The sequence below is a fragment of the Mytilus edulis genome, chromosome 3 (genome assembly GCF_963676685.1).
Source record: "Mytilus edulis chromosome 3, xbMytEdul2.2, whole genome shotgun sequence".
Lineage (NCBI taxonomy): Eukaryota > Metazoa > Mollusca > Bivalvia > Mytilida > Mytilidae > Mytilus > Mytilus edulis.
Genome location: NC_092346.1, coordinates 20,140,133 through 20,156,722, shown reverse-complemented (window position 1 = coordinate 20,156,722; position 16,590 = coordinate 20,140,133). Strand labels below are relative to the sequence as shown.

Sequence of the window (16,590 nt, the reverse complement as noted above, 5' to 3'; positions counted from 1 at the left end):
ACAACATTTTAAATTGTTAGTCAGATTATGTTTATATCATAAGTTTAGGATCATGCCTCCAAAAGTAACATTTGTTGACCATGCTTGAGTGTCATACATGCCCTTTTAAGTACCACATGAGGCAATATCCTTTTAAACAACACCAAAAAAAACCTCAAAAAAATCCTCCAACATAGAAAAAAGTTTTTGTTTGACTCACTCTTAATCAAATAAACAATAGAAATGCTTGTTAAAGATCTTTTTTTATATTCTGTACTACATATCATTGAACAAAACTTTCATAGTATTATTTTTCAAGAGTTTTTTTACTACAGTAATTAACCATACTTGAGAGACTTTTCAACTGTAGATGTTCTGTATATTTCTTCGTGATCTAATCTTATTACACAGTAAGTACTTTTTCCTGTTCCTGATAAACTAGTGCTTGGTAAATTTTTGGCTTCACCTGAAATTAATCAAATTTTAAAGTCTTACAAAATAAATATCATCAGTATTTTAACTTCATCAGAATACGAAAAGTAGTTTCTTTCATAATAATTACACATGTGTATGATAAAATGTGTAGATTTTCATGACAATCAGTATATTGTGTGGTTCAATAGTCAAATGATGAGAATTTTAATTTTTTAGGATAAGTGACGTAGTACATACATCGCATACAAAATGTATACATGTAAAATAAACATTAAGAGTAAATTAATGGACCAATTATGGTAACAATTTTTTAACATGTCCCTTCAGATAAGTTAAAATGTTACTTGCTCAAAGAATTTTTAAAATATGTACAAAATGTTTTATTTTAAGGTAATGGTACAAAGGTACATCAGTGAGCTGTGGTAATTTTTTCCTCTGTATTATGTACTGGAATTCTGAATAACAAGTGCATGCCTGTATCTTTGCATTTGTGAATTAAAGAACCTTATTGAGTGCACTAACATACCCCACGTCACCACATTGCCATTGGAGAAATAAAACAAGTGAAACTGCGAGCTACTGCTCACTGATGATACCCTCACCGCAAGTGAATAATATTAATAGTGTAAAAATATGCAAGTGTTCAGTAAACAGGAAGTTGTCAAGTGATGAATCTGAAAACGCATCAAACGGTATAGCTGACTTATATAAACCCTGAAACCAAATTTCAGAAATCCTTGTATTGTAGTTCCTGAGAAAAATGTGACGAAATTTTCAACTTGGCTATCATGTGTAAAATCATACAAGTGTTCGGTAAACAGGAAGTTGTCAAGTGATCAATCTGAAAACGCATCACAGGGTATAGCTGACTTAGATAAACCCTGAAACCAAATTTCAGAAATCCTTGGATTGTAGTTCCTGAGAAAAATGTGACGAAAATTTTCAACTTGGCTATCATGTGTAAAATCATACAAGTAATCGGTAAACAGGAAGTTGTCAAGTGATCAATCTGAAAACGCATCACACAGTATAGCTGACTTAGATAAACCCTGAAACCAAATTTCAGAAATCCTTGTATTGTAGTTCCTGAGAAAAATGCGATGAAAAATATTCATGGGACGGATGGACTGACGGAAGGACAGACATAGGTAAAACAGTATACCCCCCCTTTTTTAAAGCGGGGGTATAATAACTGTAAGAAAACAAAATTGAATCATAATTTCCTGTCGATATGCACATCTTCATAGTATGTCCTTATTATCTACAAAGTTTTATGATATTCTGTTGTGTGGTTTCAGAGGAGTTGTGATGACAAACTGTTGCAGTAGTATATTGAAGCAAATAAGTTCAAAGGGGCATAACTCCTAGAGAAAGAATTGAATCGTAATTTCCTTATGATATGCAGATCTACATAGTATGTCCTTATTATCTAAAAAGGTTTCATGAAATTCTGTTGTGTGGTTTCAGAGGAGTTGCGATGACAAACGGTTATGTTCAACATCAGTCATACAAACTTGAGATTTATTGCAAGTTTACTTGTCTGTAAGATTTACTGACTGACACTTACATGTGTGAAGGGATTGCTTCCCTTAGAATAAGTGTTAGATACTTAGTCAGCTGTAAGTAGTTGAGCTAAGGAAGTACTTCTTTAGCTCAGTCGGTTAATGTGCTGCCTTGTAACAGAGAGGTCCAGGTGGATACAAAGATGATTTTGTAAGAAGAAGCATGCTCTCCGGTTACATTCGTGCACAACATAAAAAACACACTGTGGTTAGAGTGGAATTCAAGCTAGGGTATATTAGTGTGAGAGTCATAATGGTATGATGACTATTGAGGTGGGGGAAGTGTCACCGGATTGCTTCCCTTCGAACATGTTAGATACTTAGTCAGCCGTAAGTTGTTGAGCTTAGGAAGTACATTTTTTAGCTCAGTTGGTTAACATGCTGCCTTGTAACACAGAGGTCCTGGGTTCGAGTCCCGGTGGAGACAAAGACGATTTTGTATGTAGAATCATGCTCTCAGGTTACACATGTATATGTCATGGTATAATATGTTTTCAGTGCTAAGTTCTGAGCTAGAGTCAAAAAGACGACAACTGTCGTTTCACTTTGAACAGGAGCAGTTTTTTTCAAATGAATTATGCTAGATGTTTGGGTAGAAACAATTTGTTTATTGTTAGTTTAAACATATTTATTTATAGTGGATTGGGAAACAAGTTTTACAACTTATATTAATCCCTTTCCACTTTGCGGGTGCGAGTGCTGCCTTGTAGCGGCATTAGCCTACTCTTTTTCGAAATCTACAAGGGTGTCTTTAACGTGCAAGAGATATGGCTCTCTCTTAACACGGGCCAGCCATTTATCGTCCCCGTCCGACGGACTATCATCGTTTCCTCAAGACCATACTCGCAAATGGTGTCAAGGGAGAGCCGAAAATTGAGTTCCTGAAATTTTCATCCCAAACGGGAATCGAACCAGGAACCTTTGTGTTAGTAGTCCGATGCACTAACCACTACACCACGGCTCTCTTGTTTATTGTTAGTACTTGGGTAAAAACACATGGAACAAGAATTGTAAACTAAGCAATTGTGACAATCATCCTATAAATTCTGTGACTTTCTATATCAAAAATCAATTCTTCAGTTTCTATTTTATAAAAATAACAATGTTTAAATCAATATGTATATATATATATATATATATAGAGTCTATAAGAATCTACCAACCAGTAAACTTAATAGGTATTGGATCATCAAAATTGACAATACTACACAAACAGGAAAAATTATATGAGTCTGAAAGATTGTGTTACACAATCTTTCAGACTCATATATATATATATATATATATATATATGTGTAACAGTAAATTTGGTCCGGTAGTAAAATATGTCATTTTCCCCTAGTTAATCAAGTCCATGTCAATGATTTTACTAGGAAAAGAAGTCCTAGGACAAATGTTCCTAGGAAAATAAGTCCATAGCTAGTAAAATATGTCTGGTACTCATTATCCTAGGAAAAATTGTCCCAAGACTTGTTTTTCTATTAGTTTTCCTGTTTAGAAAAATCATTCAAAATGGGAAAAAAAATCTTTGTTAAGATTGGAAAGTGTCATTATGTACATGTATCCTATCTAATTGAGGGAGATATCTTTTTGCGCCAAAAAGTAACACATTTGCGCCAATACTTCTTTTACACCCCCTAATTTTCTAAACTATAGGTATCATTTGCGCCAATAAAATAATCATCTAATTGCGCCAATTTTATTTATTTTTATTTATATATACTGACAACTAAATGATTGACTTCCCTATTCCTTTATCCGGGCTTGGGACCGGCAGTTCTTGCAACTTTCACCAAGTCGGGAAAACATTTTCTTGTAACAAGCTTCTGAATTTGACAGCAACAGAAAAAACACTAAGGGAATATTATGTCCATTCTTAAAGCCATGTATAGTATAAAATTGTTTGAAATATTTTGGACAACATTTATAGGTACCATCAGCAAAAATTCCTCTGACATTTTACACAGAAATTTTAAATTAACCTCACATTCTAATAAAATTAGCCCGCTTTCTGGATCGTTACACAATACAAAGTCACCATCTTTGTTTGTAACAACACCAGTCTCATCCAATATTCTGTGAAATTCTGCTTGATTTTTAAGTTGAGCCAGATGCAGTTTTCTTTTCTCTCTATACATTGACTGACGCACATATTCTAAATCTTTCTTTTCTAAATTTTTTTCTTCAATTTTGAAGAGCTCTGAATTTATCATTTTTGAAGGTCGCTCTGACAACATATCGGTTGCTTTTCTTTTCCAGACATCTTGACTCGTGAAAAAATATTCTATTACTAAATAATTTATTTTTTGGTGAGTTTTCTTAAATTTGATGAGTACTCAGTTAAATCTTAAGTGGAAAGGTTAACTAAAGTACATGTATGATATAGGTAAACCAATGTGTATACAGTGGTTTTAAAGAAAAAAATGTCTTGTATGGTCTCATCTTGTAAAAAAATGTACAGGTATGATATAGGTAAACAACATTTACAGGTAAATGTGGCGCAATTTCATTTCATTTATTGGCACAATTAATACCATCAAAATAAAAGAGAGTGGCACAATTAATACCTTTTTAAAACTGCAATTGGCGCAAATTGATTGGACATGTACGTTATTACCTAGACATGTTAATGACAAGGACATGATATCCTTTGAAAATTTATCTTGGAAATACATTTAAGTTAACTAAAACATTGATACACAACTGTAAAACAATATTAAACAACAGTTTAATTAACCTTTTAAAATAAAGAGCATGGACATTTTTATGGAATATTAATGACATGGACATTTTTATGGAATATTATATATAATTAATGACATGGACATGATTTCCTAGGAAAAATAGTCTGGGGACAAAATTTCTATTAAATGTGAATGCACAACTCTTTACCAGTATTAAAACATGAATAGTGAGTTTCCATTGTTTATAAAAATTTCCTTTTAAAATAAAGGACATGGACATTTTTACCTAGGAATTTTGATACATGTAACATAGACATGATTTCCTAGGAAAATTTGTCTGGGGACATGCATTTAATAAAAAAAGAAACCCATAATATTATCATTCTTCATTTAAAATTGAGAGCATGGACGTTTTTACCTAGGAATATTAATGTCATTGATGTGATTTCCTAGGAAAATTAGTCTGGAGACATTAGTTTTATCAAGGATATAAATATGCAACTCTTAAAACAACATTAAACTAACATAGGACTAAATATACTAGTTGGGCCATGGAAAAATAATTGATGGCTTCCCCTAACCCGACCGGGTAATTTTTTAACCGCCGGGTCATTTAATTTTTTTTTAAATGATTAATGCATGTACCCTAGAATATACAATACAACACTAAGCAGTCAAAATTATATAAAATCTACAAGAAATCCTTAAAAGTAGTTTGAAATAAGTGAGTCTTGAGTTGCAACCATTCCAAGTTGAAGGAGGGATGTTTGTCAGAGATGTTGTTAATTTTAGGAACAAGTTTATTGAATTCCAATGCAAAGATAATGAGGTTGAAACATGCATTGAAAAAGCATGTAGGGCTGCTAATACCCATGCAGTCCAGGAGCGTAGCTGTCGTTAGGCACTTAAGGCACATGCCTACACATAATTCTTTCACAAACAACGTTATCTGTAGATGAAGTTGTCAAAACTCTTTAATTATCTAATGTCATGTGTACACTAGTCTCTCGTCCTTAGAGAATGGAATATTGGATAGAATTGAATGTTTTACGATTTTACCTTATATAGAAACTATAAACTAGAACTTTGGTTTAGATTATTTCACTTCTAGCCTATCAACAAAAACTTGAATGAACCTCAACTTAGACATATGAGTTTTATAATTAGTTGTTGTTAGTTTTCAACTATCTTTCCACTTTGTCTTCCCCCGACTTGCCAATGTTGGTCGTCCGTTTGGCTGTGCAGGATGTATAATTATAAATACGCAGTTACGTCTGGTCAGAATGGGGACATTAAATCCGATGCCTAATTGTAGAGAGAATGCAACTCTTTAAGGAGTTTGTAGTTGGTCTACTGAAAGGCAAAATTTCTGCTCCTATCGAATAATCCCTCATTTTCCAATGCATGGCATTTTTAAATTTCCAGACCTTCAGCCTGGACGACACCTATCACAGGACCTAGCTCTAGGTTGTATTTATTGTAATTTTGTTTTGCAACGGTCCTGAACTTGCATAAATATTTGACACTGGATGTAAAAAAATCAATCAATCAACTGGTTTCCAGTAATTTTGAATACTCTCAAACCTGCGTGTAATGGCCACAATTATTCAAAATTCCTAAGCAGGTAGGGATTTTACAGTAGAGGATATAAAGAAATACGAATTTCTTGAATTTTGTTCGGCATCGACTATGTCTGTATACATGTTTGTGTGGCTAGGGTGAAGGTTTAAGATTTAAAAGCGTGATGGTTGATGTCTAGCCAAAAGGATAGTTCTATTATATAGTAGTGTTTACGTGCCTATTTTTTTTTTTTATGAAGGATCAATATGTACTATTAATTAAGTTAAATGTATATACATGTATCAATCAGAACGGAATATGATATGATACCAAACAGGGTGTACTGCTTAATTAAAGGGATACGCTGATCTACCCTGGGCAATGTATATATTGTAAATATTTTTTTATATCACGAATTGTACTGCGTTATTTAATTCACCAGTCAGATGTTATGGTACATGTACATTATTCATAATTCTTCTTACTTTATTTTCATCATGTATATTATAATTATGATTAAATAACCAGTAAATTTAATATTTTTGTATATAAAATTTTGCAGCTAAAACGCTGAAAACCGTTTTCCAATGGGGGTGCTTTGCCCCCTGAACCCCCTACCAGGAATATGCCCTGCACCTGCTGGAAGCCTTAAGCGGCCCCCAGACCCCCTGCTGATTGGTGCCTACAGTTGACTGAATACCTAGCTACGCCCCTGCAGTCAACGCCTTCCAGCTGTTAATGGCTGGTGGGAGGTGATTCCCTTTAAGACAAAACATAGTGCATTTAATTTTACTCATGTTATTTAAGATTCATCAGTGATGAAGGAGATCAAAACATTTTTAAATCTCCCCCCAAATAAATGTGAAGCGCAGAGACAACTAAAAGTGTTGGAAATATGCAAGATTATAGTTCCCCTATAGAAACAAAACATATAGATATAGATATAAAATTATGCATAGTTACAAAAAAAAAAAGAAGAAAAAAAAAAGGTCTTTAAAATTTTCCCATGTTAGGGGAAGCCAACAATTAATTTTCCATGGCCTAAATTCTGTAACCATGGACTTTTTATACTAGTAATATTTGTCCGCCCAGACATAATTTACCAGGACAAATTTATCACTTACACATGCAAGGTATAAATTTACAGTATAAAGTTATACAAAAAACATTGCAAAATGAAAATAATGGGACGTCAAAAATCATACATGTGCGTAATGGTTTCGCTTCATACTTTATTTCTTGGAACTGAGGTGTTCAGTTGAAATAAACAAACATAAAGCATATGTTAATGATAAATTTTGTTCATTATAATAGAAATAACAACCTATTTTCACTTTTAAACTTTCTTCAATTCTCACATTTTCTTCAGCCATACTTCCATTTCCGGTGTCTAGAAAAGTAAATGAAAGCCAAACCATGCACGGATATGAACCAATTCCGTATTTTGACCGTACACCCTAATAGATCTTGTAGGATCACAGAATAACCGGGGTTTTTTTTCATTTTTAGCAGAGACTAGTACTGAAACAAACAAAAAAGAGCTTGAGAATAATAAACCACCTGTAATGATTTCATAACTAAATACTTGTTTTAAATTTCTGAGCAAAATACAAAAACAAAGAGAAATCATTGGCCGAGTCATTTATAACTTTCGATTCAGTGGCAATTTTGATATGTGGTCACCAGAAGAAAATTTCAAGAATTTTCTGTTCCCCATGGAGCAAATTTCAATGTTCCATATAGAGGACCATATCACTAAATTGATGGTAAATTTTGACATATAGCTCCATGATGAACATATAATGATTAAGGGCCTATTAAAAAAGTCCAAATTGAAACTTTTATTATGTGTTCCTTATCATGAGGCACATTAAGTTTTGTGTTCCCTGTGGAACATTTCGTGGTAACTGTTATCCTGAATTCCCAAAAGGGACCATTTCACAAAATATTTAATAGTTATGTTTCATAACGCACGCAAATGTGCCGGACTACTCAGTAAGACATGTTGGTTCCAGTGGACCTTTTTAGAGTGACACACATATAGTAGATATTACACTTTTATTGAACATGTTGAATTCATTTTGAATATTTGATATTTTGATTTTTAAGGTATATTTTTTCCCGAATATACTCTTAATTCTAGTCCTCAGTCATACATACTCAACGAGCATATGTTTAATTCAATACTGTAAACTAATTGTCAGACCTTGTTTACCTTTGTGATCAGTTCTTATTGGTCATTTTGGACACACCTCAGATTTTGGAAAAGTAGTAATGGTGGTCAACTCTTGAAAATTGGAGACGTATATATTTGATAAATACTTCTTAAACTTTACATAGCGGTGGAATCATATGGACTAGAGATATTATATATAGTCACGGTGTGTTATTACTGACACATTGAACAGGTTGGCCAGATTATCTCTCATTGGCAAATGGGGGTATAATATCCCGGTAAATATATTATATCCCATTTATATCCCAAATGGGATATAAGTTTACTTTGCACAAAAAATATTAACAAAGGGAAAATATCACAAATGGCATATGATTACAAAAATAGGCAATAACTTTTGGTTAGCAAATTTTGTGCATACCTGGCTGTTTTTTTAGTTTGAGCCCTGGGAAGATGCAGTTTTCAGTTCAACTTATTAGTTTTCTGGAAAAGTTGATTTCCAAAAGTTATTACTATTGTCCTAAACGAAGACATTTTTAAATAGTACTGAAAATTTATACTCCATTCGGGCCATAATATCCCAAAAGGATTAAAATCCCCAACCTGCTGAAATTTCTATACTTTGGAATAACTCTATCTCATTTTGAAGATACATTCTTCATATCTGGTAAGTAAGGTTTTATGTTCTTTGTGCGGCGTATGTATTGCGCGCTTTACAGTTCTGCCGTTTATCGATGAGTATGTTTTATACGGCTATAAACCTATAAAATAATATGAAAGGAGTAAAATAGTTTTTGTACGAATCTGAGAATATACGCAATAAATCTTCAGTTTGAATGAAGAAAGCCGTAGTTGCAATCTGGTCCCTGGGACGGATCATAAAACTTGGCTAGAGTAGATGGTATATAGAAATAGGAGATTTAAGCAAGATTTTTAAAGTGACTTGATTATAATGACGTGCTCTTTGATACTCATCGTATATACCTAGCAGACGTTTCCTTAGAAACTTTGTTATAAATGGGACTGATATAATTTTTATATAATAGATATTCAATGCAATAATCCCAGGTAATACACAATGCCAAAATATATGTTCCTGTTGGAACAAATAATCTGTACCATCTTTTCCGTTAGGAAACTGAAATACTCCGTTCTATTTATTCCAGTGGAAATAATATCCCAGAATAATTTTTTTTTCGTTTGGAACTTATATATACTGAACGATCTTCTATGACAATACAATGATTCCGTTGAAGTTTGTTGCATATTATGAATGTCACTGCATTCATAACATTCAGTATAGTTTATTGTAAAGAATATAACGTACTATTGTGTAAAGTTGTTATTTGCACCAATATTTATAATGTCCTAAATATAAGAGTTGACTCTGACTTTGGAAATGTTGTCAATTTTAATTCTTCCATGTCCAGACTGTGATATTGATCAATGTTTTAATTATATGTTATTGTCATGATTGTTTTATTTCCTTCATTTATTCGAATATGTAATAAAAAAGTAATGTCAAAGAGCCCTAGACTGTCATAATCGTTTATGGAACCCCATAAAGCACGACTATCATATTATTTCTAAAAGCTAGGATATCACCGCAAATTATCGAGCACTGTATACAATTAGTAATAAAAGGTACCAGGATTATAATTTAATACGTCAGACGCGCGTTTCGTCTACTTAAGACTCACCAGTGACGCTCAGATCAAAATAGTTATAAAAGCCAAACAAGTACAAAGTTGAAGAGCATTGAGGACCCAAATTTCAAAAAAGTTTTGCCAAATACGGCTAAGGTAATCTATGCAATGTAGTCAGTGCTTCGATACCTTAATGAATTACAACATAATTTTCTTAATTCTACGGTGATCAGTGCTTCGGTACTTTAATTTTAACATAATTTTCTTAATTCTTCGGTGAAAAACTTTAGAACTTAAATCACAAAGGTTCCAACTCCCTCAGAAAATCGAGACCCTGTGCATAATTGATTTGGTTATTCTTTCAAAGCTCCTTTTTGCCATAAAGCTCCTCGCAAAATCAGGTATTTATATACACCCAAAGCGTCAAATATTGACATACTGTCGGATCCTGTACCTTAATGCAAATATTTTGGGTAAGAGCGTTCCTGATAAAGGTAATTTACCCCCCCCCCCCCCCAAAAAAAAAGCACTTTGGGCGGACCAACAAACTTATAATAATGTTCTATCTTACTTTTGTTACCAAGTAAACCTAGGTTTGCTTCTAATTCAGTCAAAAAGGGCTAAAGGAACCCACACGCTAAATTAAGCTTCACAAATTTTAAAGTATGCCGTTTGTGGCTTTTGAAAGTAAACGAATTACAACTTCATTTACCTCACTGAATAAAACTAACAATGGATTCCTCATAAGCCACAATGAAAAAATCGTCTCACAGATATAAATAAATCCTATTTAAAGCAATGCAATCATTGATGTATGATTGCCAAAGAAACAACTATACACCATAGTTCATATGCAGTGGATTAAACAATTATAATTCACCGTAAGATCTTCAACAATGAGGAAAAAAAATACCGAATAGTCGACTCAGTATAAAAATAATGCCACGAAATGAAGAATGGGTATCAATTCAATCGGGAAAACTGCCCGCCTTAATACTAGTAACTGTTAACATTGGACAGTGGTTTTTTTTAACAGCACAGCAAAAGAACCCATCTAAAAATCAGTTCCAAATTTCAGTTCTTTGGCATTTTAATTTTAAATCCATACGGAAAATCAAGATCGTTCCGTGGACCGTACCAATAAGTAATGTTTACGTTTTCATTATGACGTCACAATTGAATTTTACCCATCAGTCCACACGATCATCATTCGCAACACAGAGACAACACACACAAGAAAGGATCGGCAAACAAAAGGCAAGATTATTATTAAAGGGACAAGATGAACACGCTGAAATGTAAGTGTTATATTTACTAGCTTTACATAAGTCATACGCATTGATTCTTTTTTCTTTTTGCGAGACTCTTTATTTCAAAATCAACATTAAGGAGGTGAGATGCTCAGATACAGTCTTCCTGACTTTGACAATGTCAATGGTTGGCAACAACACAAAATAGTGACAACCATTAATGATTCAACACAACGAAAGCAAAATATACACAATATAAACGTTTTATATAAGTGCTCATTCATTAATTAAAATTGGCTTTACCGAAATTTGTCAAAAAAGTTAAACTCATCTTCATTTGAAATTGATGAACATGCATGATACAGGAGATGCAGGGTTGCATAAATCGAGAGAAAAAAAATCAGCTGATATACAAAATTTAGTCCTAGTGTCTATACTGAGTTTATTATATAAATTGATAATGTGTTTATGCCAAAAACCGTATAACACTTTTGATTAAAATTATATACATTTTTATATCTGATATATCCACGAACAGCATAGATCTCTGTTGACTGTTGTTTGATTGTGAACTATGTGCGGAGTCCCGGCTACTCAAAACGAAATAAACTTTTAGGGTATCCAATCCTTACAGTAGTAAACTGAGTTTGCCCTCCCCTCCCAAATCAACCCTTAGATCTACCTAAATCTGAAATTAGCCATATCCCTTACCTCCACCCTATCTATAAAGAACATGTTTTCCTTCAGTAAATTTAATGAAGTTTCTTAACACTTTGCTGCAGAAACTTCTTCCTAGTCCTACAGTTTTAAGCTATATATATGTCAGTCATGTGTAATGTGTTAGATACATATTACTTCAGTCTACTCTACACATTTTGTGACTTCTGTATATCGTTTAATACCGGCATGGTACGAGGAAAACATCAGCTTCCAACTTGCATTTCAAAATTTCCATATGTTATGTAGTTAAACTATTAACTGTTTGAAAATTCACTTACTTCAACTTTTGTCTCGCTTGACGGAGTAAAAAACCGAGACATAGGTATGCTGTTTCCGGTCAATGATATTCGGTATGAAGTTGTATAAGTATTGGCAGATCTCATCACCATGAAGATTATTTGGCACCGCCCCTTCAGTAACTGAGGATTTTCTTATCCCAGGCATAGATTACCTTAGCCGTATTTGGCACAACTTTTTGGAATTTTGGATATTTGGCACAACTTTTTGGAATTTTGGATCCTCAATGCTCTTCAACTTTGAACTGGTTTGGCTTTATAAATATTTTGATATGAGCGTCACTGATGAGTCTTATGTAGACGAAACGCGCGTCTAGCGTACTAAATTATAATCCTGGTACCTTTGATAACTATTATGATCTATTGACTTTGAAATTTTTGCTTCGTTTTCATGTATTAGTTTGTGATTAGGTCTCATTTCCATGGAGATTATTTAGCCCCACCCCCTCAGTCATGGTCTATTGACTGAAATTTTTGCTTAGTTTTCATGTATGAGGGGGGATAGGACCTTTATCGGGAGTCCGGGATCGGGTGCTTTTAAGCTCGGGATTTCGGGATTTACCCCTTCGGGATCCGGGAATTCTTTTTTTTCAAATTTCGGGATCCGGGATTTAACTTTATTTAAATTCGGGACCTCGGGATTTCGTGTTTTTAAGCCCGGGATTTCGGGATCAGGACCCCTCCTACCCCCCTTCATGTATTAGTTTGTGATTAGGTCAGTTTAGGGGGAAACACTAGTAGTAAGTTAATGATATTTGGTATGCAGTTGTATTAGCATTGGCACATCTCATTACCACTAGTGGTAATTCAATGATATTTGGTATGCAGTTGTATAAATATTGGCAGATCTCATCACCATGAAGATTATTTGGCCCCGCCCCCTCAGTTATTGTATATTGACTTTGAAATTTTTGCTTCGTTTTCATGTATTAGTTTGTGATTAGGTCAGTTTATGGGGAACCACTAGTAGTAAGTTAATGATAATTGGAATGCAGTTGTATAAACATTGGCAGATCTCATTTCCATGGAGATTATTTAGCCCCACCCCCTCAGTCATGGTCTATTGACTGAATTTTTTGCTTAGTTTTCATGTATTAGTTTATGATTAGGTCAGTTTAGGGGGAACCACTAGTAGTAAGGTAATGATATTTGGTATGCAGTTGTATTAGCATTGGCACATCTCATTACCACTAGTGGTAAGTCAATGATATTTGGTATGCAGTTGTATAAGTATTGGCAGATCTCATCACCATGAAGATTATTTGGCCCCGCCCCCTCAGTTATTGTATATTGACTTTGAAATTTTTGCTTCGTTTTCATGTATTAGTTTGTGATTAGGTCAGTTTATGGGGAACCACTAGTAGTAAGTTAATGATAATTGGAATGCAGTTGTATAAACATTGGCAGATCTCATTTCCATGGAGATTATTTAGCCCCACCCCCTCAGTCATGGTCTATTGACTGATTTTTTTGCTTAGTTTTCATGTATTAGTTTGTGATTAGGTCAGTTTAGGGGGAACCACTAGTAGTAAGGTAATGATATTTGGTATGCAGTTGTATTAGCATTGGCACATCTCATTACCACTAGTGGTAAGTCAATGATATTTGGTATGCAGTTGTATAAGTATTGGCAGATCTCATCACCATGAAGATTATTTGGCCCCGCCCCCTCAGTTATTGTATATTGACTTTGAAATTTTTGCTTCGTTTTTATGTATTAGTTTGTGATTAGGTCAGTTTATGGGGAACCACTAGTAGTAAGTGAATGATAATAATTGGTATGCAGTTGTATAAACATTGGCATATATATGATCTCATTTCCATGGAGATTATTTAGCCCCACCCCCTCAGTCATGGTCTATTGACTGAATTGGTTGCTTAGTTTTCATGTATTAGTTTGTGATTAGGTCAGTTTAGGGGGAACCACTAGTAGTAAGGTAATGATATTTGGTATGCAGTTGTATTAGCATTGGCACATCTCATTACCGAGGAGATTATTTGACCCGCCCCCTCAGTTATGATTTATTGACCTTGAAATTTTCCTTAGTTTACATGTATAAGTTTGTGGTTATAAGGTTTGTTTAAAGGGAACTTCTTATGATAAGTCAATGGTATTTGGTATGCAGTTGTATTAGCATAATGGCACATCTCATTTTCATGGAGATTGTTTAGCTATGTACCTTCAGTCATGATTCACTGACTTCGAATATCTGCAAAACTTACATGTGAAAGTGTTGCTATTTTAATTTCAACATTTGCAGTATTGAAATTACAAAAAAGCGAGACATATCTCTGTGATAACAGTTTATTTTAAATACAGTTTAATCTAAAAAAGAGAATCTTTAAATAGAATAAGGTAATAACATGATAGTTGTGTACAAACACAGAAACAAATATGCTTTTGAAATGTATTAACACTTTAATCTTTACTGTGAGTATCATTTTGAATTTTGACTGCCCTGGATCTGCCGATCAGCATGTTTAACTGCTTGCTTTGAACTTCAGAGTTAATGTTTTTGAATATTTGTGATTACTCCAAATTTTAAGATGGTGCAGAACTCTGAATCTAAATTTGACATATCATGAAAATATCGATATGTTTTATAACTTGAAGACAGATTATATACAATTGTAATCATCTGCTGTCAACTTTTACATGTTATTTGCTTAATGGTTGAACATCTACTAGATATTAGATATACATGCACACTTGCATATAGTTCCTATGTAAACAAAAATATAGTTTATAATTATCATGAATTAAAGTGGAATGGTTTTATATCAAGTTCAAACAGTTGTTTAGAAGCATATAAGTATTTTATCACTCAGCATGTTATGCTTGTGCTAGTACTTTAATAATATTTGGTGCAAGATGTGTATTGATATTAAAGTTGATTCCCACATTTTCTCAAATGCTATTATTCCATTTTAAGTCAAGTAAGAGGACTGAATACAATACCAGTATGATTATAACGCTGTCATGTTTGACAGATAATTACATTCAAATGTGTGAGTCTAAATTGGAATCAAATATACTCGAATGCAATCTTAATTGACCACAGTTGATATCTCTTGTGTAACATAATGGAATAGACACTTTTTAAAAAGACAAAATAAAAAATGTATAAACAATTTCACTTCATGACACTTTTACTGCCCTAAATTTTTGAAAAGATTCATTTAAACTGCATAATTTTTGAGTGTTCAGAACAACATTTTACTGACTTGCATATCTTAAAACATTAACCCCAACTTTGTTTTTGTTTGCTTTTGAGCCTCCTTTAACTGCTTATATGTCTCAATATATTTCTTAAACCTTTGTGTTTTTTCTTTCTTAACAACACCACTTTTGACTGTCTGATATAATTCAATATATTAACTATAATTTTCTTATCCCAGCAATAGATTACCCTAGCCGTATTTGGCACAACTTTTTTTGAATTTTGGGTCCTCGGTGTTTTTGAACTTTGTACTTGTTTGGCTTTATAACTATTTTGATCTGAGCGTCACTGATGTGATGAGTCTTTTATGTAGAAACGCGCGTCTGGCGTATTAAATTATAATCCTCGTACCTTTGATAACTATTCATTAGATTTCTTAAACCTTTCAGTTTGTGTTTGTTTTCTTTACAACATGACCTTTAACTGCCTGATTAATGTCAACAAAGTAGACTTATTGAACATTTATGTTTGTTCACTTTTCAATACAACCCTTGACTGCTTGATATATCTCAATATATAATTATGGAATATATATGTTTGTTGCCTTTTTATCACAACATTACACTGCCTAATTTATACCTGTTGTCCTTTTAACACAACCTTCGACTGCCTGATTTATACCTGTTGTCCTTTTAACACAATCTTTGACTACCTGATTTATACCTGTTGTCCTTTTAACACAACCTTCGACTGCCTGATTTATACCTGTTGTCTTTTTAACACAACCTTCGACTGCCTTATTTATACCAATAGATTTTTTTAACCTTTATGTTTGTTGTCCTTTCAACGCAACCTTTGGCTGCCTGATTTATTCCTGTTGTCTTTTCCACACAACCATTGACTGCCTGATTCATTTAGAATTTCAAGATTATAAAACCTTTGTGTTTGTTTTCTTTCAACACAACTTTTGACTGATTGATATTTCAATATATTTATTTAACTTTCTACTTTGTGTTTGTTGTCTTTTCAACATAATCTTTGAAACTGTTATTTTACAATAGAGTAACTGAACCTTTGTGTTTGTTGTCTTTTTAGCACAATCTTTTAAACCTGATTGATAT

The 16,590-nt window shown here is 33.3% G+C and overlaps 1 protein-coding gene across 3 annotated transcripts in view; it reads right to left on the bottom strand.

Moving 5' to 3' along the window:
• The window catches only part of LOC139514176 (ras GTPase-activating protein 3-like), a 36,066-nt gene extending 28,415 nt beyond the window's left edge, over positions 1-7,651 (bottom strand). For all 3 annotated transcript variants that reach the window (XM_071302966.1, XM_071302968.1, XM_071302969.1), the window contains exons 1-2: positions 7,545-7,651; positions 328-445 (exon numbers count right to left, since the gene is read on the bottom strand). In XM_071302966.1, coding sequence (XP_071159067.1) covers positions 328-445; positions 7,545-7,638 — 212 coding nt within the window. In that variant the 5' untranslated portion in view covers positions 7,639-7,651. The remainder of the gene's footprint in view (positions 1-327; positions 446-7,544) is intronic.
• Positions 7,652-16,590: the final 8,939 nt, after the last annotated feature.